The sequence below is a fragment of the Lithobates pipiens genome, unplaced genomic scaffold, assembly GCF_037356315.1.
Source record: "Lithobates pipiens isolate NorthernLeopardFrog02 unplaced genomic scaffold, aLitPip1_a1.2 Scaffold_28, whole genome shotgun sequence".
NCBI classification, from domain to species: domain Eukaryota; kingdom Metazoa; phylum Chordata; class Amphibia; order Anura; family Ranidae; genus Lithobates; species Lithobates pipiens.
In genome coordinates, this window is record NW_027507789.1 from 196348645 (window position 1) to 196367689 (window position 19045).

General features: G+C 42.5%; 1 protein-coding gene across 1 annotated transcript in view; it reads left to right on the forward strand.

The window, feature by feature from the left end:
* The first annotated feature begins 12948 nt into the window (after positions 1 to 12948).
* Positions 12949 to 19045, forward strand: part of EDN3 (endothelin 3) — a 186200-nt gene continuing 180103 nt past the window's right edge. The window contains exon 1 of the mRNA XM_077460251.1: positions 12949 to 13172. Within this exon, the coding sequence (XP_077316377.1) occupies positions 13121 to 13172 (52 nt within the window). The 5' untranslated portion in view covers positions 12949 to 13120. The remainder of the gene's footprint in view (positions 13173 to 19045) is intronic.

Below are 19045 nucleotides of genomic sequence, written 5' to 3' on the forward strand. Positions count from 1 at the left end.
CCTGCTACTCTGTGTCCACTTTCAAATAAGCAGCTTCCCGGGAGAAACACATGCATTGTGATAATGATCTCTCATATACACATCACTGCTACCTCTCTCCTTCCTCCACTCCAGCAATAATGCTTGGTATTCCCTCTTAGCACATGGCTCCAGTTATATGCAATAATAAATAATGGATACATAGTGCTCTCCATTTGCAGTATTTATTAAAATGCCTTCATAAAAATGCACTTACAGGATGTTCAATAAAAATGTGCTCAATACAATTCTAATGCATCTGCCTGCTCACCGCTGTGGCTTTGTGACGTCATGGCTCAGCTCCTCCCCTCTACATGCGTATTGCCATCTGATTGGGCTTCCTCATTAGATGGGCGGGCCGCCTCACCCGAGCCCTTAAATAGCTTAATGTTACCAAAGTACTACTGCTGGTAAGGTTACACAAACAATATTAGAAAAGGAATGAAAGAGCACAGTGTATCTAAACATTTTAGGGAGGTTCATGGTAGGAATCCTAAAGCCCCATACACACTATCAGTTTTTCTGCTGAGTTTTTCCTTCAGATTTACAAAACCATATAATATGAGTTCAAACCTTAGGAGTTTCAATTTGTATGCAATTAGGCAGGCCCTTGCACTGCATGGTTTTGGTAAACCTGAAGGAAAAACTCAGCAGAAAAACTGATAGTGTGTATGTGGCTTTAGGGTTTAAAATTTTGGGGAATGGAAAAAGTCAACCACCATTGGAGAGGGTGCAACGTTATTAGAACCCTAGTCAATATTAGTCATTCTGGGTGTATGAGACCAAGGTCTTGGCACGCAGGGGTCTCAATGTATACTTTGACTTAAACTGCTTTATTAATAATGGCTGATATTGGGAGTTGTTGACTTTTATCTATAACGGTGGATACTGGTTAGTACAGTGAATAGGTTATTTACGGATTATGTAGGACCAATAAATAAGGTGATTGAGCGAACGCAGTAATATTTTAATAATGTTATTTTAATTTTTTTAAAGGATTTGCATCAGTTAACAAAAGAATACAAAACTGTAAGGTAGATTTACAGTTGAAAGTAAACAGTAAGGTCTCCGGGAGTTTAGGATATGTTACAAAATATGAACCTATATCTCGTCAACCCCAATTGTCAGACTTTACATACCTGACAGGTGAGCCCGAGATAGCAGGGGAGGGTCTCTCTTACTGGTCTGGTTCGCGGCCCCTGGTAGTATGGACAGGAGGCACGGGAGCGCAGATGGGTATGAGAGCCTGGCGGGTTGGATGCAGGAGAAGAGGTCCAATGGCCTGGTGCAGATGGATAGGTAGTCTCCAGACAGCTGGATGCAGGCAGCAGATGCAGAGCAGGAATTTTAAATAAAATAGAAATTTACACAGGGTACACAGGGAACACAGGGATCCCCTGATAAAGTCACGTGGTGTGACGCCACGCGTAGGGATGGGAAGGATGCCCTCTGCTGCTGCATAGAGTTACGAGTTCACTACTCGTTTTTACACTGAAATTTTATGAATGAAAAATTGTGAGTACCCTGTGTAAATTTCTTTAATAAATTGGTTATCATCCAAAAATTACTACACTATGGTACCCCTCTTGTATTAATTTACTATGGTCCCCTGGAGCTCCAAAGACATTGGAAAGGAAAAGTTTTAACCTGGTGGGAGGAACCTTAAAGAGACCTCCAGCTTAAGGCGTTTTTTGCCTTACCACAAGGTAAGGGGCCACTGCCCACCTGAGTGTATGGTCACGAAAAAGGAATCCACTGGGAAGCGGTGTTTCTCCAATCAGATTGCACAGTTACAACAAAAACAGGAGCACCTTGAGGAACTATATATATACTGTTGAAGTGCCCTCACTGTTCCCTTCCATCACCTGCGATTTTGGACTAATTTGCTAAAGTAGATACAGCAGTTCGCTGATCCACGTGTAGCCCATTGCACATATGAACTTGGCTCTGTAGTGTGTTTATTATTTTGGTATTTATGCACCTTTGCTCTAACATATGCTGCTCTAGAGCCTTTTCAGTGTATCTGTACCTAAGTTTTATTGCACTTAGCACTTTTTGGAATTGTGTGATTTTTCAAAGAGCTTAACCTTACATACCTGACTTAGAGGCTCTGTAGGTTATTTACTCTTACTATATTTTTTTTGTTTAATTGTTCTCACACCATGTTTGGTCTACCTTATGAAATTCACGTCTATTAATTTATTGCACTTAGCAACGAACTAAACTTTACATACCTGATATAGAGGCTCTGTAGGGTATTTATTTCTTTACTTTTTTTCTTTTAGAAATATATTTTACAATTATATCATTTTTCTCACAATATGATTGTTCACGTCTATTAATCTATTTTGGTCACTTGATTTTACTTTTATTTTAAATTAATTTTCATACATTGCACCAAGAGATATTCAGTTGCTATTTATTTATTTCAGTTTTATAAAGCACATAGCACTTTTTGCTTGCTGGAACTGCTGTAGGTGACGGAGCTAAGCCTATATTTCCATCCTGTTGCATGGTTAGCCATCTGATCATAGCTGGCTCTGTAGTGTGTTTACTTTTCTGATAATTCTTCTGACTACATTGTTCTTATTTGTGTACCACGATTACACTAAGCTTACTTTTTGGTTAAACAAGTACTATATTTCCTGTATGGTGTCTAGATGTAGGCACCGCTGTAGTGTGTTTATTCATTTTTAATTTCTTAAAAGCCTGGGTTTATTGTAGTGTTTGACAATTTATATAAATATAACTATACTATATGTACTCTCAGCTAGAGGGGAAGAGTTCCATATTGTGTTAGTGGATAATATCCCTCCCCCATACCTTTGAAGTGAGAAATACCTTTCCCACTCATATTTTTGAGTGAGAAATATAGGGAACCATCCCTTCTCGTTTAATACCTTAACTAGAACAGTGCGACACCAACCTACCCTCACGTGATAAGCACAGTGGCTGCATATGATGGGCACAGTTGGCTGCATATGATGGGCACAGTGGCTGCAATTGATGATTTTGTTTCAGTATTTTTCAGTTTGTTTGCGCCCCCCCAAAAATTTTGAGCACCAGCCACCACTCCAAACTTTTTTCAAAGAGGGCCAGATTTGATGAAGTGAACATGCGCGAGGGCCGACCATTTTGCCTGACATTCTTTGAACCATTCAAATTCAGTCAGTGTGTTCGTTCAAACACTAATACACGGCCCAATAAGTATTCTCTTGCCTTTGTGGCTGTGTGTGTTTGAAGAGATGAACTCGGGCGTGTTATTTGGATATACCGTATTTATTGGCGAATAGCACGCACCTTCACTTTAAGAGGGAAGTTTCCGGAAAATAACTTAAAATTTTAAATAAAGAACTGTGAAGCAAAATAAGGGTCAGTGCCCATCTGTGCGCCCACCATTGCTGGGAATGCAGCACCCACCATTGCCAGGAATGCAGCCACCATTAGCCAGCAATGCACCCACCATTAGCCAGCAATGAACCCACCATTAGCCAGCAATGAACCCACCATTAGCCAGCAATGAACCCACCATTAGCCAGCAATGAACCCACCATTAGCCAGCAATGCACCCACCATTAGCCAGCAATGCACCCACCATTAGCCAGCAATGCACCCACCATTGCCAGGAATGCACCCACCATTAGCCAGGAATGTACTCACCATTGCCATCAGTGCAGCCTTGGAGGGGACATGGAGGGGGCAGGACGAGCGCCAAAGAACAGGAGAATCTCCTGTTTACACAGTGGCCTCTTTAAGAGAAAGTCCCGCCTCTTTTGATGGGCAGAACAGTCATCCAATGGCGGAGACGGGAGTTCCTATTACAGAGACTGCCGTGTAAACAGGAAATACTCCTGTGTGCATGGCACTCGTATCGCCGAGGCAGCTGGTCTATATATCTTTTGTGGCTCCGGCGCTGGGAGATCGTCGGGGGCCAAAAAAGATATATATGTTTAGATAACCAGACGGGCCGTTCAAAACCGGACCGCGGACCACGATTGGCCCGCGGGCCGGACTTTGGACATGCCTGCTGTAGGTAAAAAGTATATCTCTTAAACTTGTACGGTTTAGGAGATATTCCCCACTCAATGAGCCGCTGACTTCAGCGGCGCATGCGCACTGGGGATTCTCTGCTGAAAGTCCGGCAGACGCCAGACCCTGCGGGGAAGAAAACTCCCATGAGCATGCATGGGAGTGACGACATCGCGGCTCTGGCCACGCACATCGCTGGAGCCACGATATGCGGAAGGCATGCCTAGGGAACATGTCAGCTCCCTTGGCGTGGACTGAGTGAGATGCCGGCGCCTCACTCTAAGGTAAGTATTTCATAATGAGCTAGTATGCGGGGCATGTAATAGAAGTCAATGGACCCGCATCCAAAACACAAGTACCGCGTTTTTACCGTGATTTGTAAATAAAAAACGCAAACGGGGTAAAACACGTGTCTAAAAACGTGGCAAGCACAGCAAAAAGCACTGCAGAAACGCTCAAAAGCAACACGCATAGATTTGAATGGAGCCTTAGAGCTTTTGTTTCAATTTTGACCTTTCCCTTCTGCTTAGATCACAAGATCATGCCTAGGCATTTGGTCATGTGAAAGGCAGCCGGAAGCCTTGTGCTGCATTTTTTGCAGGGCAGGTATGTATTATGCCTATTTCACACCTATACATTTTTTAGTGCATTTTCCGTTTTTCAGAATCATTTCGTTAACATATTTGCTACATCTCTGCATTTTATTGAAAGGGCCAGAGTTTTATTTCAGTTTTTTTGTTACATAGACTTGATTGGTTTAGGCTGAATTCATACCTATGCATTTTTACTGCTTTTTGCATTTTGCAGATTTGCACTGCAGAACGTATTTCGCAGGAACCATGTTAAATGGACTGCAGTGCAAATCCACAAAATGAAAAAAGCACTAAAAATGCATAGGTGTGAATCAACACTAACACATTTTGATGCATTTTGCATTTTGCAGAAATGCAGGGAAATTTTTTAACATGGGTTCCTATGGAACATGTTCACATCAATGCATTTTTGTGCCTTCCTTTTTGGAAAGGGTCGGGGACTTTTTTTCATGCGAAATGCAGTGTTTTGCATGTAATAGAAGTCAATGGACCTGCATCAAAAATGCAAGTACCGCGTTTTTACAGTTTTTGCCATGATTTGCGCTTTGCGTTTTTTTTTTTTTAATTTTTTTTCATTTACACTGTAAAAACGCATGTCCAAAAAGCACCGCAGAATCGCTCAAAAGCAACATGCATAGATGTAAATCGAGCCCGAGGACCGATTCGCACCTATGCAGGTTGCAGGTGCATTTTGCCATACACATTTTTGATCCATTGAAATCTGTGGAACCAAAAACAAGTCCCTGGCCCTTTCCATAAAATGCATAGATGTGAACTACATCCATAGGAAACCATGTTAAATGGACTGTAGTGTGTTTTCTGCAAAACCTGAAAATGAGCTAAAAAATGCATAGGTGTAAACCAGGCCTAAAAGAGCTTTTTTTGTTTAGTCATTGTAAATGGGCAGGATAGTCATTCAAATAAATCTCTCAAGAGGGAAGAACAGGCACTGTCATTTAAAAAGAATGCTTAGCTCTGTGGTTTCAGTACATTCTGAGTCAGCTATCTTGCCTGCCTTATGCTTTTTCTCAGGCTGGTGACCGAAGCTATGGAAGCAAGAGGCTCAGCATGACAGCCAGCCAACTACCATTTTCAGAAATAGAAATCAGCAATGGCAGCATCTGTATTTGATTCACGATTGGTTTGCATAAAGTGGGGGGTGCATTTTGGTCTAGTTCTTATACTGAATTGAAATGTATTTTTAGAGCTATAATCTTTTAAAATTTTATTAAAGAAGCACAGCACAATATATAGTTTATTCCCCTTTAGCCACCATGGTTTGCTATCAGGCTGTTTTTGTACAGGTCCAGGTACGAGCACAGCTGCATTCATTAGTCACAGTTTTCAGAACCTCACTGATTATTCCACCTGTTATTGTGTGATACCACCGCTCTCCAAATGTAAGGCACGTTATAGAAGTGGGACCTAACTCTCTAGATATGTCATTTAATCTGTTTCATCTAGTACAGGTATGCCTAAACTTAGGTCGATGTTTTATGCTTTAAATTACCTGAATTTCTGTAAGCCAGGAATGGTGATGCTGAAGTTAGGTTGGGCTATTACTTCTGTATTCGTACATGGGTATATCACATAAATGCGATGCAATGACTATACATTCTTTTACTGTATGTTTATGATGTAAAAAAAAATCCTGGTTTCCATGTATGGTTGGTAAATATTCATAGTGGCAGGTAGGTTAGCTTAGTACTTGTCTATTCTCCCTGGTTAGCAGTGCTATACTGTTCTCTTACAGGACCTAAGCTTATTCACCATAAAGCTGCTTTCACACTGAGGCGCTAAAGTGCTAAAAATAGCGCCCGCAAAGCGCCCTGAAACAGCCCTGCTGTGTCTCCAGTGGAGACACAGCACACTGGAGCAGTGCACTTGCAGGGCAGTCAAAAAAGTCCTGCAAGCCGCATCTTTGGAGCACTGTAGGAACGGTGTATTTACCACTCCTAAAGCACCCCTTCCCATTGAAAACAATTGGGCAGCGCTGCAAACCGCCTCAGTAGCGGCGGTTTTAAAACTGCCCTGCTAGCGGCTGCTATAATGACGGTAAAGCGCAGCTAAATATATCACCGCTTTACTGCCAGCGCACACAGTGCCCCAGCGTGAAAGTAGCTTAACATAGGCGCATTTCTATGCGTTTAGCCACTTTCCATTAGGTAGCACATTCATTTTAAATAGGCTATCGTTAAATTGAAAAATAGGTCCTGTATCTTTTTTATTTTCAAGCATATGCATCTGTGTGTTATAGTGTGCTATTATGCAGGTCCATTGCAGCAATGCAGATGTGTGTTGGGGTGCAATTAAATTATATATGCATGGCACCGCAATGCACATCTATAGTAGCCCTATCAGTCTGTCCAGACTAACATTTTATTTTAACCTGCAAACAGAATGCTTGATATGAAAATGGTCACTTAAGTGAAATATTTTTGTTAAAATATAGGTAAAAGTAAGTGTGTAAATTTAGCACAGAACACCTTCACTATAAATATACTATACAGTTTTCTTTTAAACAAGATTTAGCACTATTTGGTTAGACTTTGTGTTAGCAGCTCTGTGTGAAATTCTCCCCAATGCTGCCTATGGATGATGGGCAGTGTACTTCCTAAACTACTTGTTAATGGAGGCTAACAGGACCTTTTTTTTTTTTTTTTTTTACAAAAGTAAAAAAAAGTACAACATTATACATGAGAACAGCTTGACATTACAACAGGTATCTTCTCAACAATAAATTCTGTTATTTTCCACTAGAGCCATCCAGGTTGTATTATCCCCTCACCACTTACCCCATATTAACCACAAATAACATCATCTCAATCTCCTATTACAATCACCAGTAAGAGCCGATTAAGAATGGAGTATTTCTTATAAGAGCCATATTCCCACTGATTTTATGATGCTGAAAGAGACAGAAAATGAGGAGGGGGAAAGAGAACGGAGAAAAAGAGGGAAGGGAGAAAGAAGAGGAATCGTAAACAAAATTTCCCTACGTCTAACAGAGTAAAAAAAGTGTCTTATCTACATTCCATAGTGTTCTATTCAAAATGCCATACAGTCTCCATCACCACTCACTTCTGCCAATGTCATCTAGACCATAAGGTGTCTAGCCTGTACCCATGCCTCCCAAATTTTTTCAAACTCTTGGGGGCAGTTACGTCCCATATACGTACGTTTTTTTTATATAAGGGCAGAACTGCATTTTTAAGTGCCTTCCATGCTGGGAGTTGGGGGGGTGGGATCCATTTGGTCAGTATCGTTTTCCTAGCATAATAGGCAACATAAAAAACAAATAGACCAGTGTGTGTTTAGACGTATTCAAATTGTCAGTAATGCCCAGTAGAAATATCAGAGGGTCCCTGTCTAAGGAGGGGCCCGCAACCTCATTCACGTCAATGACTACTGCCTGCCAGAATTTTTGAATAAGAGGGTATTCCCACACCATGTGAAAAAAGGTACCCACCGACTGCCTGCATTTGGGGCAAGTATCCGTTACCCCGGGGTAAATTATGGAGAGTTTGGAGGGAGTGTAATACAGTCTGTGCAGAAGCTTGAGCTGGACAAAGCAGCCCCTGCCAATATCATAAGTGGGATGCATTGCTGTAAACCCTCGGTCCAATCCTCCTCTGTCAGGGCAGGGATATCTCTCTGCCACACCTCCAAAAAGCCTAGCTGTATTCAAGGCGTCCTTGCAAATAAGTCTCATGTATAGGGATGAGCCCCGATGTGTTTGCGCACTCCACGTGCAGAGCCCGCCAGGTCGGCGCATCGCTTCGCTAATCAGAGGCAGTGAGACATTGCCCGATCTATGCAGCCATGCATCGGGGCAATGTCTCGCTGCCTGTGATTAGCGCAGCGCTGCGCAGACATCCTGGCGGGCTCTGCACGTGGAGTGTGCGAACTCGCCGGAGCTCATCCTTACTCATGTATATGCACAGAAAGACGACAACAACAACCCCATCAGGAAACTGGGCCAATGTTAACTATCAGGCGCCAGGTACTTTCAGTCACCTTCTAGTAGTACCCCCATTCAGGAACACTTACGGATACCCACATTCTGGGGTATTGTTATAGAGTGAACTCAAGAACATTATTATTGCATAAACTGGGTCTGATCCCCTTCACTAGTAGTTATCTCAGTTAGAACTTGATTTAACATTGCCACAATGAATTCATACTGTTATAGGCCAGTGTTCACTTTACATAGTTTTGCAGCTTTAAAATGTTTTATTGTTGAATACTAATTGATGCTCTGTTTACTTGCTTTGATATAATACATTTACTTAACCTACCATCCGGTAGTCTGAAGCCTAATTTCTGTGCATGACCATAAAGTGGTAGCTTACTAAAACGCCATACACACGGGCTGAATATCAGGTGGTATTGGCTGGTTCATTAGAAACCACCTGGCTTCTGTCGAGGTCCATGATCAAAAAGGGTCTGCTGATCAGCATCCGATCAGTGCTGTCAGCCAATGGCTGAGCGAACCGAATGGTGTGTTCTAGCAGGGGGCCGTCCCCCTGTCAGAACGCAATAGCTCAGCAGGGGGGATTGCTTTACTAACATCGGATTGTTAGTGCAGTGGCTCCTCCTGAGCTCTTCAGTTTTTTTTTTTTTCTGTTCAGCCTGTTTGATTGAAAGAAAAAAAAAAAACACTAGCGTGTACCAGGCTTTACTCGTTACACAGGTGCAAACAAGTTTTAGTTTACGACCAAGTGTGTATAGTGGGGATCAAGCAGTTAAGAGAGTTGTGGCAAAACGGAGGATCTGCCATCACCAGTGCCTCTGGTGGGGGTAAGCGGTACAAACATGTTGGCAAAGTTTCATTTTTAAGCTGCAAAGGCAGACAAAGTTGTACACGTACTGTGGCAGTAATACTTTCCTGAACAGCAAAAATTCTACCCCCCGTCATGTTTAACAGACCATAGTGCTACCAAACGCAATGCAGTCAAGTGAACGGGACCACACCACAACTGCCCTGTAACTGGTTGCAGCACTGTGTTGAGAGCTTACAGGGTTGAAAAAGGCAATTACCTCCTAACCACCTGTCAAAAACCTCTGAAAAGCAATCTGCGTTAGATTGCTGCAAAGTGTAAACAGTCTTACATAAATTGAAACAAAATTATAAATAGAATATAAATTAATGTTTTGTGGTCTTTTTGATGATTTTCTTAACATGCATTGACATCATTTTAGTCCTTTAATGGATTTTGCATGTTCTGCTGGCAATCCTTACTATTTGTCTATAGTCTGGCTATGTAGTAAGCTGGTTGTCAGTGACCCATGTCTCTTGGTCTATCTTTTCTCTGTGATTCAAAGCTCTCCTGGTCCTCCTGGGAGCTGTGACGTGAGAAATATTTATGACTAGGAAAATGTGGTGTTTCCGCTCTTAAAAGACAAATTTTTCCTCTCTTTTTTTTGTTAATTTTATTGCGGTGTTAGAAATGTACATACAGTAGTTTTAGGATTATGTTGAAGAGCAGCAATCATGAATTTTAAAGATTTAGGATATACCGAACAACTGTAGTACACATCATATGGCAATTATGGAATTGATGTCTATATGCAAAATTTTGTAGCAAATAAAAAAAATTGTTGCACAAAAACAAATAGAGAGTAAAAAGGGCAGCAACAATCTGAAGAATCAACATTACTGTTATCAAACCAGTCAAATCCTTCATCCAAATAGGACATGGTTGCCGTAGGCATGGCGTGTTGGCTCTCGTCCTACGCACCCCAGAATGAGCACTGATTGTGTGGTGAGGTTAAGAAGAGTCTACAGTACAAAGCCTATCTACCATGTGATTAATTAAAAGCATTGATGTAGTTGCTTGATACCTGTGTTCAGAGTATTTATGATTTCCCAGGTTTCCTTTTGCATTGTAGTCTCAACACCTTCTGACACCTGAAATCCACGTAACAAGAATCCTATTCTTTCAACCGCAGAAGTAGGTGTTTAATTTTTTTTTTTGGGGAAATTTTCTGCTCATCTGTGTTAAGATACTCAGGCATAGCCACTCAGGGGAATAGTGAAGAAAGTTCAGGAGATGTGTACAGTCTCAAAATTTTGATAATGTGAGTCCGAAAGATCTAGGTGGTGCAACTTCAAAGGAGATATATACCTATTAACCACAACACTATGACCATCCACCCTAACCCGTCAAGGCATAGACTCTACTAGACCTCTGAAGGTATGAAATGGTATCTGGCATCAAACCATCAGTAGTAGATCCTTTTAAGTCCTGTAATTTGCAAGGTGGGGAATTCATGGATTAAACTTTTTTTTTTTCAGCACATCCCACAGATACTCGATTGGATTTAGATCTAGAGAAAATGGAAGCCAAGTCAACACCCTAAACTTGTTGTTGTGCTCCTCAAACAATTCTTGAAGTCATCAGACCATGCTCTGGTTTAGTTCTGATGCTCATGTAGGAACTTTTGGCTGTGCACAGGGGACCCCAGACTGGTCTGTAGCTACGCAGCCTAATACACAATAAAATGCGATGCACTGAGTGCTCTGACACCTTTCTGTCAGAACCAGCATTACCATTTTCAGCAATTTAAGCTTTTCTTCTATTGGATTTGACTATAGCCTTCACTCCCCACATTCATCAATGTGGCTTGGCTGACCATTACCCTGTTGTAGGTTCACTGTTCTTTCTTTTTTTTTGGATCACTTTTGGTAGGTCCTAGCCACTGAGGACCGGGAACATCCCATGAGAGCGGAGTTTCTCTGGCCCAGTCATCTAGCTATTAAAATTCACATGGGGGTGGAGGGGGTCGGGATCTGGGGACCCTCTTGTTTAAATGGGGCTTCCAGATTCTGATAAGCCCCCTGCCTGGAGCCCACAACACAACCACTGCCCAGGGTTGTCAGGAAGAGGCCCTTGTCCCCATCAACGTGCCCCAAAGCTCCCACCCTTCCATGTTGAAGGCATGTGGCCTGGTATGGTCCAGGAGGGGGATCACTATCTTGCCCCCCCTTTCCTGGCCTGTCTGGCTGCATGCTTGGATAAGGGTCTGGTGTGAATTTGGGGGGGGGGGGGGCATGCTATTTTATATAAATGATGATTATTATATTTTTATTTATTTTGGCGTGAGACTTCCCCTCAAAATCCATACCAGACCAATGGGTCTTGGAGGGGGCCCTATGCCATAATTTTTTATTTTATTTTTTATCTTGGCATGCGGTTCCCCCTCAAGATCCTCAGAGCATAAGTCGCATTCCACAAGTCGGATTAGTTAGGATGATGATACAGACTTCCATTCAAATCAATGGGCTGGAATCTGGCCCAAATTGGATCAAAGTAGTGCAGTAGGCATTTTCAAAGTCAGACCGACATGAATTGAACCAGTTAAGATGGATTTCATAGGGGACCATTCATTTTGACATGTCATACAACTTGTGCTCTGAAAGTCCGAGCGTGTGTCGGACCATTGTGAACTGACCCTAAACTGTCTTCAAAAAAAAGTTTGGAGACCCCTTGGCTAAGGGAACCACAAAAGATTTCCTCCATAACTTCTTCTGCCTCCCACACTCCAAAGTTGGATCCATAGCCCTACATTGAATGTGATAGCAGCGAGGAACAATCCACTAGCGAAAAGTGGGGGGAGTACCATCTGCCTAGGGGGAACTCTTCTACCCTAGACAAAGCAAGACCTTAACCTTTGTGGTTTAGGCCAAGCCCCACTGCAGGGATCATTTTAATTTTACAAGGACTAGGGTTTGGTCCACTGAAATGGGAACGCATGACTCTTGGAGGGTTTGAATTTTGGGTATAGGAAAAGCGCTTCTGACTTGTCAGTTTATGGAGTACCCAGAGATGAGGCTTATAATGCAGGGTAAGGATTGTGCAGGGTTAGAATTGAAAAGCTGCACACCATCAGCAAAAGCTGAAATTGTAATATGCAGCTGCCTGTGTTGCATTGCTAAAAATACAAAAAGAATGCAGACATGATTATTTAATTTTTTTTTTCTTGTTGAGGTGCATTTCTAGTCCATTCAATATGAATGGCTTGCATTGAGGCAGCATGCCCCAGCACATAAAGATGTACATGTAATGCACATATAGGTGTCAGTGAGTCCTGGTAGGGGTCAAAACCAGAATCCAAGCACTGTAAAGGTACATGCGGGTTTTTTTTGTTTGCATAGTCTATAAGCTGTTTTAAAATATTCAATATATGGTTGATTGGTTGCTTGATTCTTAGTCAGGACTTCAGAGTGGTAGTGATGCTGGTGTCCTGTGGGAGGCGCCTGTCCTCCACCAGCTGTATATCAGCTTGTACTGATGACTCCCCATCCAGATCAGCAGGATGTCTGCGCTGTGCCTCTGACAAGTCCTGCATTCAGCAAGGAGCTCTCATTGTGCCAGGAATGGTACTGAGCCCGGGACTAGGCTGTTTGATACGGATTATCTGATCCAGGACTTTGCAGAGCTGGGATTATACTTTGTATCCTGCACACACCTGGGTTCATGGAGCAGAGACTATTCCTCCTATTGGGGCTTCTGGTCACATCCAACACAGGTAAGTGCCCCCTGGAAAGGTGTGTGAGCTAGAACAGCTTGGCACTCTACAATCCAGGTAGAAGGTTGATATGCTGGGAACCATAAGTGCCAGCATGTCTGAAATTTGCAGAGACCTTCTGGAAACAGGCTAGGCTAGTCCTCCATCTACTGTCTGACTACAGGTCCCAGCATGCCTCCTAGAAGATCTGTGCTGGGACATATTATTATTATTATTTTTTTTTTTTTTTAAGGGTTTGCTTCTTGTATTTTGTAAGTTTGGCTGTTACACTTTATTTTTTATTTTATTTTTGGTACATGCAGCAGGTTGTCCATCACATTGTTTTGGGTAAATGGAAATCTGTTTCAGGTAGGAGCAGTCTGGCTTGTGCTTTCATTAACCTTTTTTTAGTAGAAATTTTATTAAAATGTTATAGTGTTTAAAAATATTCATCAAGCCTATTAAAGCATCAAACAATGAATAATGTTCAACAGGGCCAGAGACCTTCATCTCAGAATACAATCAAATGAAGAAAACATTTAATGATGCATATTATTATTATTATTATTATTATTATTATTATTATTATTATTATTAAACATATTTATATTGTGACAACATTATGACGCAGTATAAAGGAAACGCCAAGCTGTGGTCATCCACTCTGCTCCAGAAGCGCTTCCAAACTTGCTTCCCTCCCACCATCCTCTGCTTGCCGTAGATTAAATTTATTATCTGTCCAGGCTGACAAATTTGCCAAAATTGGTTCATTCATAACCGTAAAATAACATCTAGGACAAACTGGGTTTCTGACAGGAGTGAAGGTCTGTCTTGGCAGATGACCGCAGTTTGAGGGATTGATGTGAGTCATTACATATATTTTAGTTGACGTGTTTGCTACTTCATAAATGCTTTGAAGATTTTCAGAAAACCTCTTTGACTTCTGCATAGTGATTGTTTAGCGTCCTTATGATTTTATAAAATTACCAGTGTTTTTTTATTTTTTTTGTTTGTTTTTCTTGTATAATTTTTATCCAATTGAATAAAAAATTTTTCAATCTATGAGCAGTCCAATAAACACGTACACAAGTCAGGGCCAATGTATTTTGAATTTTTTTTGGCACATAGATCAGGTTTATGTAAATAATCTGTATATGTTCTGTAATAGCTTTACATGACATGAAACCCAAAAGTGAACATTTTATGTTTTTGCAGCTTACCAATTCATAGGCTGCATTAGGATTCTTTTTTTTTTTCTTTTGTAGGCTTTCTTTCCTCTATGGTGATCCAGCCAGTAAGTCTGTTTTTTCAACAGAACAATGTGTCCTGTAGATGTAGAGAAATTGAAGAAAAATTTAACTGGAAAAATTGACTTTATAGGCCCCTGATAATTTATCAGTGGTGCCTATAAAGTCAGTTTTTCCAGTTCTATTTTTCCTCAATACGTTCGGTATGTGGCGCTTTGTTATTTTTGATCATCTGCAGTGCCATCCTGTGTTAGGGTGCTTAGCTTTTTTCTTACTGTCCTTTCTGTAGATGTAGCCATTAGAGGATTGAATCCAACCATTTACCACTGATTTGGCGCTTACAATGTTCAACTGTCATTTATTGATGCAAAACCTTTCTCCCAAAAGGAAAAAAAACCTGTTTGCTTTAACTGGTTATAATGTGTGAGCTGAAATTTGGAGTTAATGTGTACGTGTATTTAAATCTGCTAGTACATCCAACACTCTCTCCTTCCCCCAGATTAACAATGCTGCTGTTCAAAGGTGCCCATGTGCTCCTTCATCCATAGTGAAGCCATTCTTGGGGTTCATTCACACTGTATGCACTGGGGTGCATTTGTGAGTGCATTCCCAACGCATGACAACCAAAAAATGGTTCCCTATGAATGAAGTTCACACCAGTGAGTTGCGTTGAATTTATCTAGCACTGGAAAAAAGTGTGGCATGCACTAATTCTCAGCAAAGTACAACACCATGCATTTATGTGTACGCACAAACAGGCATAAATGCAACATACTCCTGGCAAATCAAGACAAAAGAACCCCCAAAACGAACGCAGTGCATGTAAAATCCACAGCAATACATTACAAACAAAATGCACAGCAACACAACAAGCATAGGTTAATGGATTTGTTGTGGTGCGAATAAGCCTTCATACAGGATGTGTGTTACTGGCTAGATCACTAGGTGAATAGAGGGAAATGAATGCAGCCACCACATCAAAGGATTGGTAAGCTACAATGTACACATTTTTGGTTTTGAGGGTTTTATACCGCCTTAAGTATTACAGACATGTCCAGCTGAATGTGACAGAATAACTATGTATACCACGGGCTAGGTAAATGAGGACCTTCTCAAACCATCTAATCAATGTATGATGATGTTTAAAAAAAACCTCATTGCTGTGTACTTTGTATTGTAAATGCACATGCTCATACCTATGCTGGATCTGCTGTTGCTAGCGACCCAACTTTCTGTTATCGGGTGGCTACATTTGTTCTCCATGGTTCCACTGTATGTAGGAACTTAGCCATCCATCCTTGCTCGCTCCCACGATGAAGTATGGACTATGGCCTATGGGATTTGTAGTGTGCATAGAGCAGCGCACATGAATGCAACTAATGTGCACTGCTTGTTCCAATTAAGTATTGGATTTTTATGGATTGTATTTGGAAAATACAGATATTGTTGAGGTGTGACCAAGCATGCACACTTTTTTTTTTTTTTTTTTGCTTGTATTTGCACATCATGTTTAGGGCAGCCTATTAATTTCAATGGGCTTCCCTAGAAGGGCACAAAAAAAGGTGTTTGCAACAGTTAAAAAATTTGTGCTGCACCAAAGTGCACGGTATTGCAGGACAGTGCGTTTTGCGGTGTGCGCACATTAGCAAGATGCATGAGAGTCTGTAAAAGAGCAAAAGTGTTTTTGTGTAATTTGATTCCCACAACGCCGCACGTGTGAACGAAGCCTTAGTATCACTGTAAGCAGAGATGAAGTAACTTCAAATCTGCAGGGGAAGAGCACAAATAATTGTACGTTTTGATCAGTTCCGCACAGCCCTGTTGTGACACCTGTACACCAGCAATTGTGTTAGGTGTGTGATAATCACTAACCCCGATACAATGTACGTGTTTATTATCATTATCTCCTGTCATTGGAGCTATGTCTGGACTTGTATATATATGATTATGTTTAGTTTCTGTAGGTGAATGCAGCAATGTTAGACTGGAAGCCAAACAGCACAGTGTAAAGTTATCTAGAGAGACAATTTTTCCATAAATGACAAGAAGTTTCACACAATTGTGGCAGGACCCCTATAGGAACTGCTAAGAACTGTGGTCTGTCTGTCACCCTGCCCAGCCCGACATTCACCTTTCAGACACCCAAAGTCATAGAACAGTCCAGGCGCTTTGTTTTTATTGAGGGGATTGAACTTTGGTGTGGTAAGTGAAATATGGGATGCCCAGTAGAATTTGGTAGAACTTGCTTGGGACAACTATATACAGTCCAGTGTATATACACTCCGTTTCTCCTCCTGCACATCGCTTCCTCACTAATCTTCAGGCACAGCTAGGACAAAGTGGTTAAGCCTGACACTGACTCAGCCAGGCCTTAGCAATTGCCCTTTGCAGGTAGGGACCACGGGCCCCTATAGTGTAGCAAAATGGAAAGTCTCTGGTGCTAGCTGTCCTACATGCGGCTACTGAGCTCAGTAAGCCATCTTCAGGCCCTGCCAGCCCTCCTAGCTGCAGCTGCCTCTTTCCACTGCCCCTACCACCACAGTCCACACTTCTGGCTCTGCACCCATCTCAGACTGCAAGCTCCCAGTCCTCCTCAGCTGTGCTTCCCCAGTCCTCCTGATTGTGCCTTACTTACCAGCCCTCCTGGCTGCGGCCAGTTGTCCTCCCTGGAGTCTCTTAGCAGTGCTCTCCCCTGCTGTCCTCTCCTTGCTCTCTCTTGTGCCTCCAGTCCAGGATCTCTTCATGTGGTCCTGACTGCAACCGAGCCCAGGCCCAAGGTCACCCCCCCCCAGATTGGGGAGCTCCCTCAAATGCCCTGACAGCCGCCGCACCCTCTCACTCCAGCTCTGCCACCCGACAACTTCTCCCCAGCTGTGCTGACACTGGTTATTTAGGGGGCCTGCCCCTGCCAATCTGGGTTGGGGATTGGTCAGGGCTCCTTAAAACACCCCAGGCAGCTCCTCCTCTCTTTCCAGAACTTTCTGGAAAGAGGGAGATCTCAGTGATGCTGCCTGTGAGTCACCAGCTGCTACCCTGAGCCACTCTCAGCCCACACCAGATAAACACAAACAGGCCCGGCTGACAGTCAGGCTTGCCTAAATTAACTTCTCCTACAAAGTCCTATCTCTAGCACCTACCTACCTAGAGGGTGCTACACAATATAAATTGTGCACTTTTTTTTTTTTTTTTTTTTTTTTTTTTTTTCTTTCTCACTCGTGCAGTTTTAATGCCGCTGTTTGAAAATTGCTGGTCCACATTATATACTGTGCTAGCTAGGTGTTTAATAAAGTTGGTGCTCGTGGGCTTTTAGGTCCCATTCACAACTGAGCACCAATCTCAGTGCTATAAAACGCTCAACAGTACAAAATCCTGTTGTTTTTGGTGCCTGTTCACATCCGAGTGCTGAGGCACCTGTTGCTTTAGAAGTCCAGGAGCTTCTTTGATCCGTAGAATTCAAGAGGAGCACCTGAGAAAGTGTACAAAAGCCCACGTTACATGCATTATTCGGATGCTAATAAATGGTATATGTGGCCAAAAAAGCAAGAAAAAAATGCCCTTAAATTAACCCTAATATGCTATGCTCAAGTGTGAACATTGCCTTGTATTACTCCATTCTAAGATAAGCTTACATAATAAAGTGACAGCATAGCTGATTGTCTTTCTTCTACAGGAGAAAGGGGGGGGGGGGGGGGGGAGACCTAAAGTGTACTGATTGTCCTTAAAGCGGATCTCCACCCTGAAGTGGAAGTTCCGCTCATCTGATCCCTCCCCCCCCCCCTCCGGTGCCACAATCGGCACCTTCAGGGGGGTGCAGATGCCCCACCCCCCCATTGTGTTCTGGGAAACACACAGTTCCCAGGACACAGCGGGGACCAGTAGAGACGCGCAGCTCGACCCGCGCATGCGCAGTAGGGAACCGGGCAGTGAACCCGCAATGCTTCACTTCCCGATTCCCTGACAGAGGATGGCGGTGGGGGCAGCAGAGAGATGAACGATTGCTCGTCATCTGCCGCCGACATCGCTGGACCCTGGGACAGGTAAGTGTCAATTTATTAAAAGTCAGCAGCTGCAATATTTGTAGCTGCTGGCTTTTAATATTTTTTTTTAAAAGGTGCAGTTCCTCTTTAAGGACTGTAGAAGACTGTTTTGTATTTCATCATAAAATGTGTTCTACTGATTTTATTAAAATGATTGTAAAGGTTTGTTATATAAATAAAAAAAAAAAAACATGTCATACTTGCCTTCACTGTACAATTCATTTTGCACAGAGTGGCCCCGAACACCGATTTTCTGTGGCTCCTCCTCTTATCGGATAACCCCCTAGGAGAATATCACTCCCGAGTCCAGCATTTGAGTCCATAGACACAAATGCCGGTGTTCTGGCAGATAGTGTCCTGCCATCATATAGTGTCCGCCCCGTACTGCGCATGCGCAGTACGAAGCAGAAGAAGCTTCGGAAAATCTCCGAAGATGAACTGCGCCGTGAGTGGAGGTGGTAGCCCCACCATCCAAGCGGACATAGGGTTGGTAAAATTAGAGGACCCTTTGCGGGCTCGCTTCGCTCGCCACGCTTTGGGCTCGGCCTTGCTGCGCTCGGCTCTTTTATATTCCAACTCTATGTCCACTTGGATGGTGGGGATAGAACCT